Source organism: Nerophis ophidion, linkage group LG05 (genome assembly GCF_033978795.1).
Source record: "Nerophis ophidion isolate RoL-2023_Sa linkage group LG05, RoL_Noph_v1.0, whole genome shotgun sequence".
NCBI lineage: Eukaryota > Metazoa > Chordata > Actinopteri > Syngnathiformes > Syngnathidae > Nerophis > Nerophis ophidion.
The window spans coordinates 18,361,233-18,384,314 of NC_084615.1; the positions used below are offsets into that span (position 1 = coordinate 18,361,233).

General features: G+C 38.4%; 1 protein-coding gene across 3 annotated transcripts in view; it reads right to left on the minus strand.

The window, feature by feature from the left end:
• kdrl (kinase insert domain receptor like) overlaps positions 1-23,082 on the minus strand; it is a 403,844-nt gene that overhangs the window by 350,288 nt on the left and 30,474 nt on the right. For all 3 annotated transcript variants that reach the window (XM_061900269.1, XM_061900270.1, XM_061900268.1), the window contains exons 2-3: positions 11,017-11,107; positions 3,599-3,819 (exon numbers count right to left, since the gene is read on the minus strand). In XM_061900269.1, the coding sequence (XP_061756253.1) occupies positions 3,599-3,819; positions 11,017-11,107 (312 nt within the window). The remainder of the gene's footprint in view (positions 1-3,598; positions 3,820-11,016; positions 11,108-23,082) is intronic.

Sequence of the window (23,082 nt, forward strand, 5' to 3'; positions counted from 1 at the left end):
ACAAATGACACAATATGTTACTGCATACGTCAGCAGACTAATTGGGAGTCTTTGTTTACTTACTACTAAAAGACAAGTTGTCTAGTACGTTCACTATTTAAGGACTAAATTGCAATTATAAACATTTGTTTAATGTAGCCTGATTTTTTTCTTCAAATAAAGACAATAAAGGCCTTTGTTTGTGGTCCCCTTTATTTAGAAAAGTATCAAAATACATTTTAGTACAGGTACAAAAATATTGGTATAGAGACAACCCTAGTTCTTAGTAGTTGTAGTGGTTTTAGCCTGTTTACAAGTTAAAAAATGGGCTCATGTATTCTTTGATTCTTCATTGTGTGACTCTCAGAAAAATTGTATGTAAATTATCAAAACAAACTTTCCGTTCTCTGAGTTCCCAGTGAACAGACGAAAGCGGTCTTTGTTGCATCAAACCAAAGGCTTGGAACATTCCACTGTGTACGATGGGAATAGACGGGAGGGTATATCTATTGTCATCCAGAACCTGCCCAGGCTCGATCCAGGACCAGTCCAAGAAAAACTGGAAATTGTGATGTATCATGTTGTATGCTTGCATGTTCGAAATAAACTCAAACTCAAACCTGAGGTATCGTTTTCTTTTGTGTTAATGAGACCGAAAACAATGGCTGTTTACATACCGCCCATTCCTTTAGAAACAGCTGTTATGTAAACAGGTAAAGTCCAAATAAAAAGAGGTGGCGTACAATCTTTTGCCACAGCATGGGTGACCCTGTAAGAGGTTACAGGTCAACACGTTTCTCCTCAAATTGAGGAAAATTTTATGTATGTCTATTTTTGTTTCCTTGCTTCTTGTCTTGTTTAATAGAAGTCATCGATGTTTGAACCTGACAATGGCCCTCAGAGTACCTTTGGCTCGCGACTATTAGCACGTTTACAAGTTTAAAATGGCCCCATGTGTCCTTTGATTCTTCATTGTGTAGCTGTCAGAAAAATTTGTACGTTAAATTATCAAAAAACTTTCCGTTCTCTGAGTTCCCAGTGAACAGGCGAAAACTGTCTTTGTTGCAACAAGCCAAAGGCTTGGAACATTCCGCTGTGTGCGACGAGAAGAAACGGGAGGGGTTATCTATTGTCATCCAAAACCTGCCCAAGCTCGATCCAGGACCAGTCCAAGAGAAACTGGAAATTGTGATGTATCATGTTGTATGGTTGCATGTTCGAAATAAACTCAAACTCAAACCTGAGGTATCTTTTTCTTTTGTGTTAATGAGACAAAAAACAATGGCTGTTTACATATCACCCATTCCTTTAGAAACAGCTGTTATGTAAACAGGTAAAGTCCAAATGAAAAGACGTGGCGTACAATCTTTCGCCACAGCATGGGTGACCCTGTAAGACAAGGGTCGGGAACCTTTTTGGCTGAGAGAGCCATATAAGTCAAATATTTTAAAAAGTATTTCCGTGAGAGCCATATATTTTTTTAACACTGAATACAACTAAATGCTTGCATTTTTAAGTAAGACCAACATTTTTAGAGTATAATAAGTCTCTTATTCTTTTTAATAACATTTTTATTCTGAAGCTAACCAAAAACAAATAAAATACTTCTTACCGTTATAACGACTTCTTGAACAGGTGCGGTAGAAACCGGATGGATGGATTAAAATGCATGAGAATGTTTTATATTTTGATCGTTATTTTTGACACCGTGATTACCAGCGGAATTATTCATTACTTACCGTGTTAAGCAATGTCAGCTAAGATTTATCTGAGAGCCAGGTGGAGTCATCAAAAGAGCCACATCTGGCTCCAGAGCCATAGGTTCCCTACCCCTGCTGTAAGAGGTAACAGGTCAACACGTTTATCCTCAAATTGAGCAAAATTTAATGCATGTCTCAGTTTGTTTCCTTGCTTCTTGTCTTGTTTAATAGAAGTCATCGATGTTTGAACCTGACAGTGGCCCTCAGAGTACCTTTGGCTTGCGACTATTAGCCCGTTTACAAGTTTAAAAAAGGCCCCATGTATCATTTGATTCTTCATTGTGTAGCTGTCAAAAAAATTTGTACGTTAAATTATCAAAAAAACTTTCTGTTCTCTGAGTTCCCAGTGAACAGACGAAAACTGTCTTTGTTGCAATAAGCCAAAGGCTTGAAACATTCTGCTGTGTGCGACGGGAAGGGTTATCCAATGTCATCCAAAACCTGCCCAAGCTCGATCCATGACCAGTCCAAGAGAAACTGGAAATTGTGATGTATCATGTATGCTTGCATGTTCGAAATAAACTCAAACTCAAACCTGAGGTATCTTTTTCTTTTGTGTTAATGAGACCAAAAACAATGGCTGTTTACATACCACTCTTTCCTTTAGAAACAGCTGTTATGTAAACAGGTAAAGTCCAAATAAAAATAGGTGGCGTAAAATCTTTCGCCACAGCATGGGTGACCCTGTGAGACAGAGGTCGGGAACCTTTGTGGCTGAGAGAGCCATGAAGGCGAAATATTTTAAAAACGTATTTCCGTGAGAGCCATATTATATTTAGGTAATACTTTGATATGGGGAACATATTCACCATAAATTATTTGCTTATTAAGATGCAAATTCTTAACATATTGGCTCTTAATTAGTCATTTTTAAGTACTTATTAATGCCTTTTTCTGCATGGCCTTATTTTACAAGCAGTAAGCCATTAACTAAGAGTCTTCCCTTATAACCTCAAAATTATTGCTTATTAGTAACCCTAACCCTTATATGGTCCCCTAGTGTCCAAATAACTCTTAAGTCTTTGTTACTTAGAATATGTTCCCCATACTAAAGTGTTACCAATATTTTTTAACACTGAATACAACTAAATGAGCGCATTTTTAAGTTAGACTAACATTTTTAGAGTATAATAAGTCTCTTATTCTTTTTAATAACATTGTTATTCTGAAGCTAACAAAAAATAAATGAAATACTTCTTACCATTAATTCGACTTCTTGGATTGATGGAATAAAATGCATGAGAATGTTTTTAATTTTGAACGTTATTTTTAACCCTGTGATTACCAGCGGAATCATTCATTACTTACCGTGTTAAGCAATGTCAGCTAAGATTTATCTGAGAGCCAGGTGCAGTCATCAAAAGAGCCACATCTGGCATGTTCCCTACCCCTGCTGTAAGAGGTTACAGGTCAACACGTTTCTCCTCAAATTGAGCAAAATTTTATGTATGTCTATGTTTGTTTCCTTGCTTCTTGTCTTGTTTAATAGAAGTCATCGACTAAAACCTGACTTTATGTTGCACGTCACAGTTCTCTTCCTTTTTTCCCCTGAGTAGCTGGAAAGTGTGTGCTTCTAGACTATTTCAGACGGCCTGTCAAGAGGCGGTGCTGTGCTGGCGTCAGCAGATCCCAATCAGCCTGCGAAAACCTCACAGTCGTCTTTCATCGCCGTTCTTATATGACTTTGACCAAAACAAAGCGGGCAAAACGTCTGGACAATGAAAACACTCAAGAAAAATAAAAAGATTCTTATCCTCGCCATACTTCGGGCTTTATTTTCTCATGGTGGAACAGGACCTCGTGGGGGAATAAAGTGCGTACAAAGACGTGGTTGATGTTTACGCAAGTGCAGAACTCACCTGTGGCGTAGACGTAGGTGGATGCGGTGTAGTCCGAGCCATCCGCGGTGTAACTGCAGCTGTAGTTCCCCGTGTGATTGGCGGTCATGTGCGTGATGAGCAGTTTGCTGCAGTGAGTGTGACGCCTGGACTCGCACTGCTGCACCTTCATGCCCTCCTTGGGGAGAGATCGGCGAGAGTCCACCGGGGTCGGAAGTGTCCAGCGCAGCGGTCCGTGGCCCCTTGTGGGGGGACAGATAGGATCGTGAGTGGGATTGAGTACAAAAAAAAAGTCCACTGAAGCGTGACCGATTCTTCTACAAACCCCGTTTCCATATGAGTTGGGAAATTGTGTTAGATGTAAATATAAACGGAATATTTGCAAATCCTTTTCAACCCATATTCAGTGGAATATGCTACAAAGACAACATATTTGATCTTCAAACTGATTAAAATTTTTTTCCCCCGCAAATAATCATTAACTTTAGAATTTGATGCCAGCAACACGTGACAAAGAAGTGGGGAAAGGTGGCAATAAATACTGATAAAGTAGAGGAATGCTCATCAAACGCTTATTTGGAACATCCCACAGGTGTGCAGGCTAATTGGGAACAGGTGGGTGCCATGATTGGGTATAAAAACAGGTTCCCAAAAAATGCTCAGTCTTTCACAAGAAAGGATGGGGCGAGGTACACCCCTTTGTGCACAACTGTGTGAGCAAATAGTCAAACAGTTTAAGAACAATGTTTCTCAAAGTGCAATTGCAAGAAATTTAGGGATTTCAACATCTACGGTCCATAATACCATCAAAAAGTTCTGAGATTCTGGAGAAATCACTCCACGTAAGCGGCATGGCCGGAAACCAACATTGAATGACCGTGACCTTCGATCCCTCAGATGGCACTGTATCAAAAACCGACATCAATCTCAAAAGGATATCACCACATGGGCTCAGGAACACTTCAGAAAACCACTGTCACTAAATACAGTTGGTCGCTACATCTGTAAGTGCAAGTTAAAGCTCTACTGTGCAAAACGAAAGCCATTTATCAACAACATCCAGAAATACCGCCGGCTACTCTTGGCCTGAGATCATCTAAGATGGACTGATGCAAAGTGGAACAGTGTTCTGTGGTGTGACGAGTCCACATTTCAAATTGTTTTTGGAGATATTAGACATTGTGTCATCCGGACCAAAGCGGAAGTGAACCATCCAGACTGTTATTGAAGTAAAGTTGAAAAGCCAGCATGTGTGATGGTATGGGGGTGCATTAGTGCCCAAGGCATGGGTAACTTACACATCTGTGAAGGCATCATTAATGCTGAAAGGTACATACAGGTTTTGGAACAACATATGCAGCCATCTAAGCGCAGTGTTTTTCATGGACGCCCCTGCTTATTTCAGCAAGACAATGCAAAGCCACATTCAGCACGTGTTACAACAGCGTGGCTTCGGTAAAAAAGAGTGCGGGTACTTTCCTGGCCCGCATGCAGTCCAGACCTGTTCCCATGGAAAATGTGTGGCACATTATGAAGCGTAAAATACGACAGCAGAGACCCCGGACTGTTGAACGACTGAAGCTCTACATAAAACAAGAATGGGAAAGAATTCCACTTTCAGAGCTTCAACAATTAGTTTCCTCAGTTCCCAAACGTTTACTGAGGGTTTGGTAAAAGAAAAGGTAATGTAACACAGTGGTGAACATGCCCTTTCCCAACTACTTTGGCACGTGTTGCAGCCATGAAATTCTAATTTGATTATTATTTGCAAAAAAGAAATAAAGTTTATCAGTTTGAACATCAAATATCTTGTCTTTGTAGCCTATTCAACTGAATATGGGTTGAAAATTATTTGCAAATCATTGTATTTCGTTTATATTTACATCTAACACAATTTCCCAACTCATATGGAAACAGGGTTTGTAAATTAGGAGTGTCTCAACCAGGGGTGTCCAAACTTTTTGACTTGGGGGGCCTTATACCCTATACCAGTGCTTCAAGAGGTAGTCACCTGAAATGGTTTTCACTTCACAGGTGTGCCTTATCAGGGTTTTCTCACTTCATCATTGGGGTTGGGACCATCAGTTGTGTTGTGAATGAGGAGGTGTGTCCAAACTTTTGGCGTCAATCAGAAATATCAAGCAGCTAAAATGTGTCAAACATGGACAAGTGCAGAGAGAGACAGTCGTATTTGTCCTATCATGTACTGTAATGGATGACATTTTTTATTTTTTTAAATAAATCTGGACATTTTTATTATAACATCGACAAAGTTCATTGAGAAGGTTGTGTTACGTGTGACCATGTCTGTCGACTTTTATGTCGGTTAATTTTTTTTTTTTTGCACCATGACTAGGGAAGGTTGTTTGGATTGGGTCATATAGAAGAAGTATTTAAGTCCCATCTTAAAACTCATTTGTATATGCTAGCCTTTAAAGAGACCCCCCTTTTAGACCAGTTGATCTGCCGTTTCTTTTCTGCTCTGCACCCCTCTCTTTTGTGGAGGGGGGGGGCACAGGTTCGGTGGCCACGGATGAAGCGCTAGCTGTCCGAAGTCGGGATCCGGACTATTATGTTGGATCCACTATGGACTGGACTCACACTATAATGTTAGATCCACTATGGACTAGACTCTCACATTATTATGTTAGATCCACTTTTGACTGAACTCTCACGCTATTATGTTAGATCCACTATGGACTAGACTCTCACACTATTATGTTAGATCCACTTTTGACTGAACTCTCACACTATTATGTTAGATCCACTATGGACTGGACTCTCACTATTATGTTATATCCACTATGGACTGGACTCTCACACTATTATGTTAGATCCACTATGGACTGGACTCTGATACTATAATGTCAGATCCACTTTGGACTGGACTCTCATACTATTATGTCAGATCCACAATGGACTGGACTCTCACGATTATGTTAGATCCACTATGGACTGGACTCTCATACTATTAGGTTAGATCCACTTTGGACTGGACTCTCATACTATTATGTCAGATCCACTATGGACTGGACTCTCACTATTATGTCAGATCCACTATGGACTGGACTTGCACTATTATGTTAGATCCACTATGGACTGGACTCTCACTATTATGTTGGATCCACTATGGACTGGACTCTCACAACATCTTTTCAGATCCACAATGGACTGTACTCTCACTATTATGTTAGATCCACTATGGACTGGACTTGCACTATTATGTTAGAGCCACAATGGACTGGACTCTCACTATTATGTCAGATCCACTATGGACTGGACTCGCACTATTATGTTAGATCCACTATGGACTGGACTCGCACTATTAAGTTAGATCCACTATGGACTGGACTCGCACTATTATGTTAGATCCACTATGGACTGGACTCTCACACTATTATGTTAGATCCACTATGGACTGGACTCGCAGTATTATGTTAGATCCACTATGGACTGGACTCGCACTATTATGTTAGATCCACTATGGACTGGACTCGCACTATTATGTTAGATCCACTATGGACTGGACTCTCACTATTATGTTAGATCCACTATGGACTGGACTCGCACTATTACGTTAGATCCACTATGGACTGGACTCTCACTATTATGTTAGATCCACTATGGACTGGACTCTCACTATTATGTTAGATCCACTATGGACTGGACTCGCACTATTATGTTAGATCCACTATGGACTGGACTTTCACTATTATGTTAGATCCACTATGGACGGAACTCTCACACTATTATGTTAGATCCACTATGGACTGGACTCACACTATGTTGGATCCACTATAGACTGGACTCTCACAATATTATGCTAAATCCACCCGACGTCCATTGCACCGGTTGCCCAGGGGGGGTCCACAAATCTGCGGTCTCCTTCCAAGGTTTCTTATTGTCCCATTGGGTTGAGTTTTTTCTTTGCCCTGATGCGGTATCTTGTGTAGCTCTTTGAGACACCCGTGATTTAGGGCTATATAATTGATTGGGTCATATAAGTAAATTCTGTGTTCATGGTCATTGACCTGACTTACACATGTGCAGATTTAAAACATTCCTTCTTAAACTCATGAGGTGGAACTAAAAGGAAACTGGAGACATTTTGCTTACAAAAACAAACACTTTGTCTTACAGATGACAAAGCGTTTCTTGCTACATTTAAGGCGCCCTCGCCACACTTTGGACATCACCCCCACCCCCGCTTTGCAGACCGGGTCTACTTTAAGCAACAGCGTCACGCCTTAGTTCAGGATGGCAGCGCCACTTTCGGGAGTCTCGGGCCCCGCGATGCCTCTTTTCGGTTTATTTGGAGTGGAATCAGCCAGTCATCAGATAATCTGAACTTTCACATGGGAACATGTTTCTCCGCAGCGAGGTGCATTCCTTCCACACAGCGTCCACTTGAAAAGGCTCATTAAAGGCATCCCAGAGGGACATCAAACATGTATCGCATACCTCGGCTCTCGCCTGCAGAATTTTGGGTCAAACAGGCCTCCGGAGGCTTGTCCGGTGACAGAAAACAAGGAAATATAGGACAGCTGTCTAAGCATTTTTGGCCTTATAGGGAAGCCTTGCATTACACCCGGACTGTCAAACTCCGTTTTCACTGGGGGCCACATGGCTGCCCTCCAGGGGCCACTTGTAGCAATGAGTAAGAAATGAACATACCGTATTTTTCTGATCATAGGGCGCTGCGGGTTATAAGGTGCACTGCCGATGAGCGGGTCTCGATTCAGGTCTTTTTTCATACAAAAGTCGCACCGGATTATTTAAGGCAGGGGTGTCCAAACTTTAGCCATTGAGGGCCGCACACGGACAAAATGAAGCATCTGGGGGTCATTTTCAAACCATAACAAAATATATGGATTTCCTAAATGTATTTTACCTTTAGGGGTCCCGGAGACAATAAAGCAGGGGTCACCAACCTTTTTGAAACCAAGAGCTACTTCTTGGGTACTGATTAATGCGAAGGGCTACCAGTTTGATACACACTTAAATAAATTGCCAGAAATAGCTAATTTGCTCAATTTACATTTAATAAATAAATCTATGTATATATTTTTTTAAAATGGGTACTTCTGTCTGTCATTCCGTCGTACATTTTTTTTCCTTTTACAAAAGGTTTTTTGTAGAGAATACATTATTTAAAAAAACACTTAAAAACACTTAATAGCTAATTTGCTCAATTTACCTTTAATAAATAAATCTATGTATATATATTTTTTTAAAATGGGTATTTATGTCTGTCATTCCGTCGTACATTTTTTTTTCCTTTTATGGAAGGTTTTTTGTAGAGAATACATTATTTAAAAAAAACACTTAAAAACACTTAATAGCTAATTTGCTTAATTTACCTTTAATAAATAAATCTATGTATATTTAAAAAAAAGGGCATTTCTGTCTGTCATTCCGTTGTACATTTTTTTTCCTTTTAAACAAGGTTTTTTGTAGAGAATAAATTATTTAAAAAAAAAAACACTTAAAAACACTTAATAGCTAATTTGCTCAATTTACCTTTAATAAATAAATCAATGTATATATTTTTTAAAAATAAGTATTTTTGTCTGTCATTCCGTCGAACATTTTTTTTTTCCTTTTACGGAAGGTTTTTTTTACAGAATAAATTATTCAAAAAAAAAAACAATTGAACGGTTTAAAAGATGAGAAAACAGGAAAAAAATGAAAATTAAATTTGGAACATAGTTTATCTTCAATTTCGACTCTTTAAAATTCAAAATTTAACCGAAAAAAAGAAGAGAAAAACTAGCTAATTCGAATCTTTTTGCAAAAATTTAAAAAAGAATTTACGGGACATCATTAGTAATTTTTCCTGATTAAGATTAATTTTAGAATTTTGATGAGATGTTTTAAATCGGTTAAAATCCAATCTGCATTTTGTTAGAATATATAACAAATTGGACCAAGCTATATTTCTAACAAAGACATCATTATTTCTTCTAGATTTTCCAGAACAAAAATTTTTGAAGAAATTCAAAAGACTTTGAAATATGATTCAAATTTGATTCTACAGATTTTCTAGATTTGCCAGAATATTTATTTTTAATTGTAAACATAATACATTTGAAGAAATATTTCACAAATATTCGTCAAAAAAACAGAAGCTAAAATGAAGAATTAAATTAAAATTAATTTATTATTCTTTACAATAAAGAAAATAAATTTACTTGAACATTGATTTAAATTGTCAGGAAAGAAGAGGAAGGGATCTAAAAGGTAAAAAGGTATATGTGTATAAAAATCCTAAAATCATTTTTAAGGTTGTATTTCTCTAAAATTGTCTTTCTGAAAGTTATGAGAAGCAAAGTAAAACATTTTATGAATTTATTTAAACAAGTGAAGACCAAGTCTTTAAAATATTTTCTTGGATTTTCAAATTCTATTTGAGTTTTGTCTCTCTTAGAATGAAATATGTCGAGCAAAGCGAGACCAGCTTGCTAGTAAATAAATAAAATAAAAAAATAGAGGCAGCTCACTGGTAAGTGCTGCTATTTGAGCTATTTTTAGAACAGGCCAGCGGGCGACTCGCGTTGGTGACCCCTGCTATAAAGAGTCTCAGTCGTTTAAATGTTAAAATAAGTCAAATTATTATTAACATTTTTAATTTTTTAGGCTTAAAGTAATATAAAGTCATATAAAGTTTTATGGCTTTTCTGTCAAAAATAACTTTGTTTTTTATAGTAAAACTGAAACATGCAGTATTTAGTAATTAGAGCCCTAAGAGATCAATAATTCAGGACTCCATTGATTTGAATTATTTAAAATTTTTGAGTAATCACAGTGAAAAAATACATAAAATACCACTAAATATATTTGGGATCCAAAAGGTGCCCCAAACCTAAAGTGATATATCAATTATTGTTTTGTGAGACTGCCATCTTATTGCAATCTACACATATCTTTTATGTGTGACTGCAATCTTATTGTAGTCTACAAGTATCTCTTATTTGTGACTGCCATCATATTGCAGTCCACACATATCTCTTATGTGTTACTGCCATTTACTGGTCACACTTATCATTTCACCATATACCAAATAAAATATCTTTGAGGTCGGTAAGCAAGACCAAAATTATGACATACATTAGGTGCACTGTCGAGTTTTGAGGGGAAAAAAAGGATTTTAAGTGCACTTTAGAGTCCAAAAAATACAGTACTCGACTTTGGCGGGCCACATCTAGCCCCCGGGCCTTGAGTTTGAGAGCTGTGCATTAGACAGACACATGTACTCTCGGACATTCCTCCCAGGGACTACAAAATGATCAAACGGTACTAAAAGTGGAGCACCATCAAGTCATGGAAGCTCTTTGCCCTGTAGCCTGTCTCAGGTCTTTCCCTTCTCTCATCAAACACGTCTTTAAAAAAAAAAAAAAAGGCAATTTGTAATGATGTACCTTCACATAACCATGTCTTACCTGCATGTGAGATTCAGAGCATCGCCATGGTGAAGAATGAGGGGACTCTCTGAGGGCCACATTTTAGGCAAGGGATCTTCTGCCAAATGTCCTGCGGAATACAAAGATGGTGGAGGTGAGTTCCATGACGTGCTGTAAAACTCTAACCTGTTTCACCGCTGAAGCTGGTCCACAAGAGGCTGGACATAAATCTGGTTGATTGCTGTTAATGACTGCAATAAATTGATTTCCGGAAAAGTAGGAATTTATAACTTTTATTCAAATGTTTTCATAGCTGGAGATGTAGAAACATGTTCCCTGCCTTCAAAATACATGCTCAACTTTATGATAGTCCTTTAAACATGAAAGTGTCACTTTTTTTAATCCAATATGGTAATGCTGTCTGAGGCTGAGCCAATCAGGGGTCACGATACTAATCACATTGCTTTGGGCTCCTACAGTGGGGCAAAAAAGTATTTAGTCAGCCAGCGATTGTGCAAGTTCTCCCACTTAAAATGATGACAGAGGTCTGTAATTTTCATCATAGGTACACTTCAACTGTGAGAGACAGAATGTGAAAAAAAATCTAGGAATTCACATTGAAGGAATTTTAAAGAATTTATTTGTAAATTGTTGTGGAAAGTAAGTATTTGGTCAACCATTCAAAGCTCTCACTGATGGAAGGAGGTTTTGGCTCAAAATCTCATGATACATGGCCCCATTCATTCTTTCTTTAACACGGATCAATCGTCCTGTCCCCTTAGCAGAAAAACAGCCCCAAAGCATGATGTTTCCACCCCCATGCTTCACAGTAGTTATGGTGTTCTTGGGATGCAACTCAGTATTATTCTTCCTCCAACCACGACGAGTTGAGTTTATACCAAAATGGATACATGGATGATACAGCAGAGGATTGGGAGAATGTCATGTGGTCAGATGAAACCAAAATAGAACTTTTTGGTCAAAAGTTTACATACACTTGTAAAGAACATCATGTCATGGCTGTCTTGAGTTTCCAATCATTTCTACAACTCTTATTTTTTTGTGATGTAGTGATTTGAGCACATACTTGTTGGTCACAAAAAACATTCATGGAGTTTGCTTCTTTTTTCAATTTATTATGGCTCTACTGAAAATGTAAGCAAATGTGCTCGGTCAAAAGAATACGTACAGCAATGTTAATGTTTGCTTACATGTCCCTTGGCAAGTTTCACTGCAATAAGGCGCTTTTGGTAGCCATCCACAAGCTTCTGCTTGAATTGTTGATCACTCCTCTTGACAAAATTGGTGCGGTTCAGCTAAATGTGTTGGTTTTCTGACACGGACTTGTTTCTTCAGCATTGTCCACACCTTTAAGTCAGGAATTTGGGAAGGCCATTCTAAAACCTTCATATTAGCCCTGATTTATCCTCTCCTTTACCACTCTTAAGGTGTGTTTGGATGTCATTGTCCTGTTGGAACACCCAACTGCGCCCAAGACCCAACTTCCTTCAGGTTGTCCTGAAGAATTTAGAGGTAATCCTCCTTTTTCATTGTCCCATTTACTCTCTGTAAAGCACCAGTTCCATTGGCAGCAAAACAGGCCAGGAGCATAATACTACCACCACCATGCTTGACGGTAGGTTTGGTGTTCCTTTTCTCCTCCAAACATACAGCTCCATTTTTGTTTCATCTAACATCGCATGGACAAAGAAAAAACCTTCTGGGGGAAAGTTCTGTGGGACCCCTGATCTACATCAATATATTTATATATACTGAGTACTCTAAAGTAGATTTTGACAGTATCGCCCCTTGGGAAGGTCTAATAAAATGCTAAGTGTTGTACTCAGGGTGATATCATATTTTTCAAGGTGGATTCCGTGTGATGAACAGCCAGTTGTATCTTTTGGAAGGGGAAAGGCATTATTCTCCCTTAGGCCCGCTTTCAACTTGACACCACTTTATGTTATAGTCAACTATCTACACATGAGACCCTTTAGGGGGAAAGTGTACTCGTGGCCTGGAGTCAAGTATGAAAAGAGTTACACAACGGCTTACTGACACGCTGAATAACGTGCACACCTGCAGTTGCATTATTCCCAACAGCTGCCGTGCCAAAGCCGCTCGTACAACTCGACAGCGGTTTCCCTTCCAAATAATCGACCATTATTCTTTTATTGTCCAAGGGCAACCAGAGGAAAAGACATGTTTGTGCGGCGATACCACGCGCTTTCATCTCCACAATTGCTGACCTTCACACACCGTGAGGGGACTCACACACCCCAGTAAGGTCGTCACGTGTAAACCGTAAATAAAAAGAGAATACAATGATTTGCAAATCCTTTGACTTATATTCAATTGAATAGACTGCAAAGACAAGATATTTAATGTCCACTCTGAGAAACGTTGTTATTTTTTGCGAATAATCATTAACTTAGAATTTAATGGCAGCAACACATTGCAAAAAAGGCATTTTTACCAGTGTGTTACATGGCCTTTCCTTTTAACAACACTCAGTAAAGGTTTGGGAACTGTGGAGACACATTTTTGAAGTGGAATTCTTTCCCATTCTTGCTTGACGCACAGCTTAAGTTGTTCAACAGTCTCCCTTCTCATATTTTAGCCTTCACACATTTTCAAGGTCTGGACTACAGGCATGCCAGTCTAGTACCCGCACTTTTTTACGACGAAGCCACGCTGTTGTAACGCGTGGCTTGGCATTGTCTTGCTGAAATAAGCAGGGGCGTCCATGACAACGGTGCTTGGATGGCAACATACGTTGCTCCAAAACATGTACCTTTCAGCATTAATGGTGCCTTCACAGATGTGTAAGTTACCCATGCCTTGGCCACCATCACAGATACTGCCTTCTACACTTTGCGCCAAGAAAAATCTGGATGGTTGTTGTCCCCTTTATTCCAGTTTCCAAAAACAATTTGTAACGTGGACCCGTCAGCCCACAGAACACTTTTCCATTTTGCATCAGTCCATTTTGGATGAGCTCGGGGCCCAGCGAAGCCAGCGGCGTTTCTGGGTGTTGTTGATAAATAACTGTCTTTGCATAGTAGAGTTTTAACTTGCACTTATAGATGTAGCGACCAACTGTAGTTACTGACAGTGGTTTTTGGAAGTGTTCCTGAGCCCGTGTGGTGATATCCTTTACACACTGACGTCGCTTTTTGATGCAGTAACGCCTGAGGGATCAAAGCTCCTTGATATCATGGCTTACGTGCCGTTATTTCTCCAGATTCTCTGAACCTTTTGACTATATTACCGACCGTAGATGGTGAAATCCCTACATTCCTAGCAATAGCTGGTTGAAAAATGTTGTTCTTAAAGAATTTGCTCAGGCATTTCAGACAAAGTGGTGACCTCACCCAGTCCTGGTTTGTGAATGACTGGGCATTTCATGGAAGCCGTTTTTAAACACCTGTTCCTAATTGGCCTGTTCATCACTGGGATGTTCCCAATAAGTGTTTGATGAGCATTCCTCAACTTTCTCAGTCTTTTGCCACTCGTGCCAACTTTTTTGAAAAAATATTGCAGGCATCAAAGTCTATATGAGCTAATATTTGCAAAAAATAACATTTACCAGTTTGAATATTAAACATCTTGTCTTTGCAGTCTATTCAATTGAATATAAGTTGAAAAGGATTTGCAAATCATTGTATTCTCTTTTTATTTACCGTTTACACATGGTGATAAAATCACTGCTTTTTTACATTTTAACTTCTTATGACAGGGGTGTCCAAAGTGCGGCCTGGGGGCCAATTGCGGCCCCCAGCTAATTGTTTAGTGGCCCGCCACACATTCTGGAAATGCTATTGCAAAAATAGATTAAAAAAACACACAAAAAAAAGTAGAATGAGGTGAAATCTAACAGGGAAAAGTTGCAATGTTGACACAAAGCTGCCATGCAGGCAGCTTGTTTTTCTTTTGTCTTTCTTTATTTTGCCCTTAATACCAATGCTTTTTTTTAAAATAATGAATTATTGACCTATTTAAGGCTCCAATTACTTCAAATATTTCACTTTATAATGTTTTATGTGGAAAATATGTGCATATATTGTGTGGTTGCCATACAAAAACAGTGTTTTCTTTGACAAAAGAGCATAAAACCAACAAAATAATAGTTCAAACGTAAAATTGACAGATATATCTTAAGTTGATCTCGTAACTTAAGTGTTGAAATTAAAACAAATAATAAAAATGTATCACTTTATGAGTGGGGGACCTTTTGGATCCCAAAGATATTTAGTGGGATTTTATTTATTTTTTCAGTGTGATTACTCAGAAATAATAATACATTTAAATCAATGGTGTCCTGCATTATTGATCTTTTTAGGGCTCCAATTACTTCAGATCAAACATTGCTTTCTGAATGTTTTAGGCAATGTGGGAGATACTGCATATTTCAGTTTTACTATTAAAAAAAAAAAGTTGTCTGACTGAAAAGGCATAAAACCTTTTTTATTTTTTTTATTTTATATCAACCTGAAGTTGATACAAAAATTTACTGTAAGCGTTACATAAAAAATTAAAATAATAATTTGACTTATTTTTAACATGTTAAAGGGGAACATTATCACAATTTCAGAAGGGTTAAAACCAAAAAAAATCAGTACCCAGTGGCTTATTTTATTTTTCAAAGTTTTTTTTACAAATTTTACCCATCATGGAATATCCCGAAAAAAGGCTTTAAAGTGCCTGATTTTCGCTATCTGTAAATCCACCCGTCCATTTTCCTGTGACGTCACATAGTGATGCCAATACAAACAAACATGGCGGATAGCACAGCAAGATATAGCGACATTAGCTCGGATTCAGACTCGGATTTCAGCGGCCTAAGCGATTCAACAGATTACGCATGTATTGATACGGATGGTTGGAGTGTGGAGGCAGATAACGAAAACGAAATTGAAGAAGAAACTGAAGCTATTGATCGAATAGCTATTGAAGCTATTCGGTGATCGCCTTCTAACCAATGATTGCATCTTTTGACCACTGGAGGAACTTAAATCCGTCGATTGGTATGTGTTTGTTTGGCATTAAATGTGGTTGGAGGGAAAGGCTGGATGCAAATATAGCTACAAATGTACATACAGCTAGCCTAAATAGCATGTTAGCATCTATTAGCTGGCAGTCATGCCGTGACCAAATATGTCTGATTAGCACATAAGTCAATAACATCAACAAAACTAACCTTTGTGATTTTGTTGACTTTATCGTTGGAAATGCATCTGCTTTGAGTGTCGCAGAATAGCCATTCTTGCCATTTCTGACGTGTTAGCATCGATTAGCATGCCGTGCTAATCGATGCACACTCCACGTAAATCAACTTGAATCCGTCCCTGTTCGTGTTGTTATACCCTCCGACAAGGCATAATGTCTCCAAGGTACGGAAAACAGTCGAAAAAACGGAAAATAACAGAGCTGATTTGACTTGGTGTGTGTAATGTGTTTGAGAAAATAGTGGATTGCTTCCTGTTGTGACGTCACGGGTGAAAGGTCATCGCTCCAACAGCGAACAATTGAAAGGCGTTTAAATTGCCAAATTCACCCTTTTAGAGTTCGGAAATCGGTAAAAAAAAAACATATGGTCTTTTTTCTGCAACATCAAGGTATATATTGACGCTTACATAGGTCTGGTGATAATGTTCCGCTTTAATGACGGAGACCCTATATCAGGGGTGTCAAACACAAATACAGAGTGGGCCAAAATTTTAAACCGAACAAAGCCGTGGGCCAAGGTTGAACAAATTAACCTTTTAATAGGGACCCAAACAAGTTTTGCATTGAATATTGAACAAGCAAGGCTTATATAACTTTATAGTGACATGCAAAATTGAGTTTCAAATAATAATACAAATAATAAAAAAATATCAATGGCATATCAAATAAAATTTAAATAAAAATTGAATGCCTCTTTTCTATTTGCAGCTTTCTGAGGTAAATATATATATTTTTTTCCCCAAAGGCCAATAAAGTAAAATATTGAAAATAAAATAACACTAAGGAATGAATCAAACATTCAAGCCTTGAAGTAGCAAGAGAAAGTAAATGAACAAAACCTTAATTATTGTTTAGTTTGCTACACTGATTTGCTTTAAAAACGCTTATATAACCTAATAGTGCAAAATCAACTTTCAAAAAACTAACGTTAAAAACATCACAGAAATGACATTTAAATAAAAAATGTAATGCCTCTTTTGTATTTGCAGCCTTCTGAAGTAAATATCAACATTAACTTTTTCCACTAGCTAATAAATTTGAAAATAAAATAATGAGGTGGTCGGGGTTGTGGGCTGGCGGGGGTGAATATTGTAGCGTCCCGGAAGAGTTAGTGCTGCAAGGGGTTCTGGGTATTTGTTCTGTTGTGTTCATGTTGTGTTTCGGTGCGGTTGTTCTCCCGAATTGTGTTTGTCATTCTTGTCTGGTCAGGGTTCACAGTGTGGCGCATATTTGTAACAGTGTTAAAGTTGTTTATATGGCCACCCTCAGTGTGACCTGTATGGCTGTTGATCAAACATGCATTGCATTCACTTTTGTGTGTGTGTGTGTGTACAAGCCGCATATATTATGTGACTTGGCCGGCACGCTGTATGCATAGAGGAAAAGCGGACGTAACGACAGGTTGTGGAGAACGCTAAAGGCAGTGCCTTTAAGGGACGACCCCAATATTGTTGTCCGGGGAGAAATTCGGGAGAATGGTGGCCCTGGGAAATTTTCGGGAGGGGCACTGAACTTCGGGAGTCTCCCTGGAAAATCAGGAGGGTTGGCAAGTATGAGTATAAGCGGTGAATGCAGTGTTATAGCGGCACTGCCGCTGTATAATACCGGCGGGCCAGCTCTAATGTTAATTTGATATTGCCTCAAGGGCCAAATGAAATTACACGGCAGGCCAAATCTGGCCCGCGGGAAAGAGTTTTACACCCATTCCCTATATGGTCCCTGGGAGTCCTAAAGGTAAAAAAAAAAGAATCCATATACTTTGTTATGGTTTAAAAATGAAAAATATCAAAACGACCCCCGCATGTTTTAGTTTTTCCGTGTGTGGCCCTCATTGGAAAAAGTTTGGACACCCATGTCTTATGACAAAGAGAAAACACGTCGCATGTTCTGGAACTGCAGGAAATAACTTTGTGAGAGGGAATCGAACGATGATACGAAAAAACAAAAACACCCACACATCTGGCTGCAACGAGAACGAGGCTCGCATACGTAACCAAACCAAAAATGTCACTTGACCTTAAATTGCACTCATCTCATTTCATAAAACAGGCCAATTCCCCCCCACCTCCATTCTCCCGAGTAACACGCTGCAGATGGATGAATCAGCAATGGACCCCTGGGAGCCTCTTGCAAGAAAGACAGAAAATAGCCTCTCAACACCCACTAAAACTCCCCAACCCTTACCAGCGCCGACCTCCGCCAGCGTCCACACGCCCTCTGACATCAGCTGTGCGATTCGCATTCCTCCGGCCGATCGGCGGAGAAAATGCCAGAAATGGCGATTATTGTGCGGGGTTCAAAGAGGCCTGAAGCTGGTTCTCATTAGGAGCCATTAGGAGGAGGACCGGCATGGAACAAACGGGGAGGGAAGGCAGCGCAGAAGGGACGGATGACCTCTGGTTCAATTTCTGTCTGCTGCTAATGGGCTGGTGGGCCGGCATTATTGACAACACATCTCGTAAAAAGGGAATTAGAAGTCCACTACATGAGGCAATTCCTGAAGGAATGGCGTGTGAACGCTCCAATGCTGAAGTTGAAGGCAAATGCTGACGGAATGTAAGAATAGTTTGGATGGTTTGAATGTTGAAGAGTTTGAATTTCCAGGAAAACCGGAATTTGGTTTGGAACTTGGGAAAGGGTTGGTTTGAATGTCCAGGATGAGTGGAATGTGTTAAAGTTGGAATGGTTTGAATAGGTTGAAAAATGTGGGAATTGTGCAACTTGGGAAAAATGTCCCCTTCATTTCAATGGGAATTTCCAGGAAATTTGGGAATTTCGGGAAAAACGGGAATTCTTTATGAAAATGCTGACAAAAGTTGGAATGTTCTGAAAGAGTTCAAAAGGTTGGTGTTGGAATTTTTCAAAATCGGCCAAGAAATGCTGAAGTAGTGACATTTTGCATTGAGAAGTTCTTGGAATTTTGGCAAAACCCGGGAACTTTTCCATTTAAAAAAACTACTTAGGAAATTTGGGAATTTTGGGAAAAGCGGGAATTCTTCATGAAAATGCTAACAACATTTGTAATGTTCTAAATGAGTTCAAAAGGTTGGTGTTGGAATTTTTCAAAATCGGTCAAGAAATGCTGAAGTAGTAACATTTTTAATTGAGAAATTCTTGGAATTTGGGGAAATCAGGGAATTTTTCCATTTCAAAAAACAACTTTGTTTTTTGTGCTGATTAAGAGGAATGTTTTGACTGTGGGATGGTTGAAGTGGGTTGAAAAATGTGGAAGAAGTAGTCGACAGATAAAAGGGTGAAAAAAGGTTTTTTGGTTGTTTTTTTTTTAAACGGGAATTCTGGGAATTCCTGGAATTGAACACTAGATGAGGCAATTCCTGAAGGTGTGTTGATTTGAACCAAATTGTTGGTTTGAATGTCCAGGATGAGTGGATTGTGTTAAAGTTGGAATGGTTTGAATAGGTTGAAAAATGTGGGAATTGTGCAACTTGGGAAAATGTCCCATTCATTTCAATGAGAACTTCCAGGAAATTTTGAAGATTTTTTTTTGAAAATGCTAAAAACATTTAAAAGTTCCGAATGGTTGGTGTTGGAATTTTTCAAATCGATCGAGAAATGTTGTAGTAACATTTTTAATTGAGAAATGTTATTACAGAATTCCTGGAATTTCCGGAAATTTTCCAGTTCAAAAAAATTAAGTTTTTTGTCCTGATTAAGAGGAATGTTTTGACGGTAGAACGGTTGAAGTGGGTTGAAAAATGTGAAAGGAGTAGTCGACAGATAAAAGGGTGAGGAAACAAAATTTCTGAGCATTCCTAAAAAAAAAAAAATTTACTTGGAAAAATGATAGTTTGAATATTCAGAACAAGTGGAATGTGTTGAAGGTGGAATGGTTTGAATCGGTTGAAAAATGTGGAAATGGACATTTGAAAAGTGGCCAATTAATTTTGAATGGGAAAAATTTCCAGGTAAAACGGGAATTCTGGGAAAGAAGAATAACTAGAAAAGGCAATTCCTGAAGGAATTGTGTGGGAATGCTCCAATGCTGAAGTTGAAGTGAAATGCTGACAGAATGTAAGAATAGTTTGGATGGTTTAAATGGGTTATAAATGAGTTGTACTTGTATAGCGCTTTTCTACCTTCAAGGTACTCGAAGCGCTTTGACACTACTTCCACATTTACCCATTCACACACACATTCACACACTGATGGAGGGAGCTGCCATGCAAGGCGCTAACCAGCACCCATCAGGAGCAAGGGTGAAGTGTCTTGCTCAGGACACAACAGACGTGACGAGGTTGGTACTGGGTGGGGATTGAACCAGGGACCTTCGGGTTGCGCGCGGCCACTCTCCCAATGCGCCACGCCGTACCTTTGTTTGAATGTTGAAGAGTTTGAATTTCCAGGAAAACTGGAATTTGATTTGGAACTCGGTAAATTGTTAATTTGAAAGTCCAGGATGAGTGGACTGTGTTACAGTTGGAATGGTTTGAATAGGTTGAAAAATGTGGGAATTGTGCAACTTGGAAAAAATGTCCCACTCATTTCACAATGAGAACCTCCTGGAAATTTTGAGGATTTTTAAAAAAATGCTAAAAACATTTGAAAGTTCCGAATGGTTGGTGTTGGAATTTTTTTAATCGATCGAGAAATGTGATAACATTTAAAATTGAGAAATGGTATTACAGAATTCCTGGAATTTCTGGAAATTTTGCAGTTAAAAAAAAAGAAATTTTTTGGTCCTCATTAAGAGGAATGTTTTGACCGTGAACGGTTGAAGTGGGTTGAAAAATGTGTAAGAAGTAGTCGACAGATAAAACGGATTTTGGGGGGTTCCTGGAATTTTTTTGGAAAATGATAAAACATTTTCATGTTCTGAATGAGTTGTAATGGTTGGTGTTGGAATTGTTCATATTGATCAAGAAATGTAGTAACATTTCTAATTGACAAATGGTATTGCAGAATTCCTGGAATTTCGGGAAAAACTGGAACTTTTCAAGTTCCAAAAACTTTTTTTGTCCTGATTAATCAGAATGTTTTGACGAGGGAACGGTTGAAGTGGGTTGAAGAATGTGGAAGGAGTAGTCGACAGATAAAAGGGTGAAAAAACAAGATTTCGGAGCATTCCTAAGAAAAAAATTAACTTGGAAAAAATGTTATTTTGAATATCCAGAACAAATGGAATGTGTTGAAGGTGGAATGGTTAGAATCGGTTGAAAAATGTGGAAATGATGGAAGTTTGAAAAGTGGCCAATTAATTTTGAATGGGAAAAATGTCACGGAAAACAGAGAATTTTGGGAAATCTGGAAAAGAAAAAGGGAATTCCTGAAGGAATTGCGTGTGATTGCTGAAGTTGAAGTGAAATGCTGACAGAATGTAGTGTGAATGTAAGAACAGTTTGAATGGTTTTAATGTTGAAGAGTTGGAATTTCCAGGAAAACCGGAATTTGGTTTGGAACTTGGGAAAGTGTTAGTTTTAATGTCAAGGACGAGTGAGAAAGTGTTGGTGTTGGAATGGTTTGAATATGTTGAAAAATGTGGGAATTGTGCAACTTGGAAAAATGTCCCATTCATTTCAATGGGAACTTCCTGGAAATTTGGGAATTTTGGGAAAAGCGGGAATTCTTCATGAAAATGCTAACAACATTTGTAATGTTCTAAATGAGTTCAAAAGGTTGGTGTTGGAATTTTTCAAAATCGGTCAAGAAATGCTGAAGTAGTAACATTTTTAATTGAGAAATTCTTGGAATTTTGGGAAAACAGGGAATTTTTCCATTTCAAAAAACAACTTTGTTTTTTGTGCTGATTAAGAGGAATGTTTTGACTGTGGAATGGTTGAAGTGGGTTGAAAAATGTGGAAGAAGTAGCCAACGGATAAAAGGGTGAAATAAAGTGTTTGTTTTTTTTTTAAAACGGTAATTCTGGGAATTCCTGGAATTGAACACTAGATGAGGCAATTCCTGAAGGTGTGTTGATTTGAACCAAATTGTTGGTTTGAATGTCCAGGATGAGTGGAATGTGTTAAAGTTGGAATGGTTTGAATAGGTTCAAAAATGTGGGAATTGTGCAACTTGGAAAAATGTCCCATTCATTTCAATGGGAACTTCCTGGAAATTTGGGAATTTTGGGAAAAGAGGGAATTCTTCAAAATGAGTTCAAAAGGTTGGTGTTGGAATTTTTCAAAATCGGTCAAGAAATGCTGAAGTAGTAACATTTTTAATTGAGAAATTCTTGGAATTTTGGGAAAACAGGGAATTTTTCCATTTCAAAAAACAACTTTGTTTTTTGTGCTGATTAAGAGGAATGTTTTGACTGTGGAATGGTTGAAGTGGGTTGAAAAATGTGGCAGAAGTAGCCAACGGATAAAAGGGTGAAAAAAGGTGTTTTGTTTTTTTTAAAACGGGAATTCTGGGAATTCCTAGATGAGGCAATTCCTGAAGGTGTGTTGGTTTGAATGTCCAGGATGATTGGATAAGAAGTAGTCAACAGATAAAAGGGATTTTGGGGAATTCCATCCATCCATCCATTTTCTACCGCTTATTCCCTTTCGGGGTCACGGGGGGTGCTGGCGCCTATCTCAGCTACAATTCCTGGAATTTTTTTTTTTAAATGATAAAACATTTTCATGTTCTGAATGAGTTGAAATGGTTGGTGTTGGAATTTTTCATATTGATCAAGAAATGTTGTAGTAACATTTCTAATTGAGAAATGGTATTGCAGAATTCCTGGAATTTCGGGAAAAACGGGAAATTTTAAAGTTCCAAAAACTTTTTGGGTCCTGATTAATAGGAACGTTTTGACGGTGGAACGGTTGAAGTGGGTTGAAAAATGTGAAAAGCGTAGTCGGCAGAAACAAGGGTGAAAAAACAAGATTTCTGAGCATTCCTAAAAAAAATTTCACTTGGAAAAATGATGGT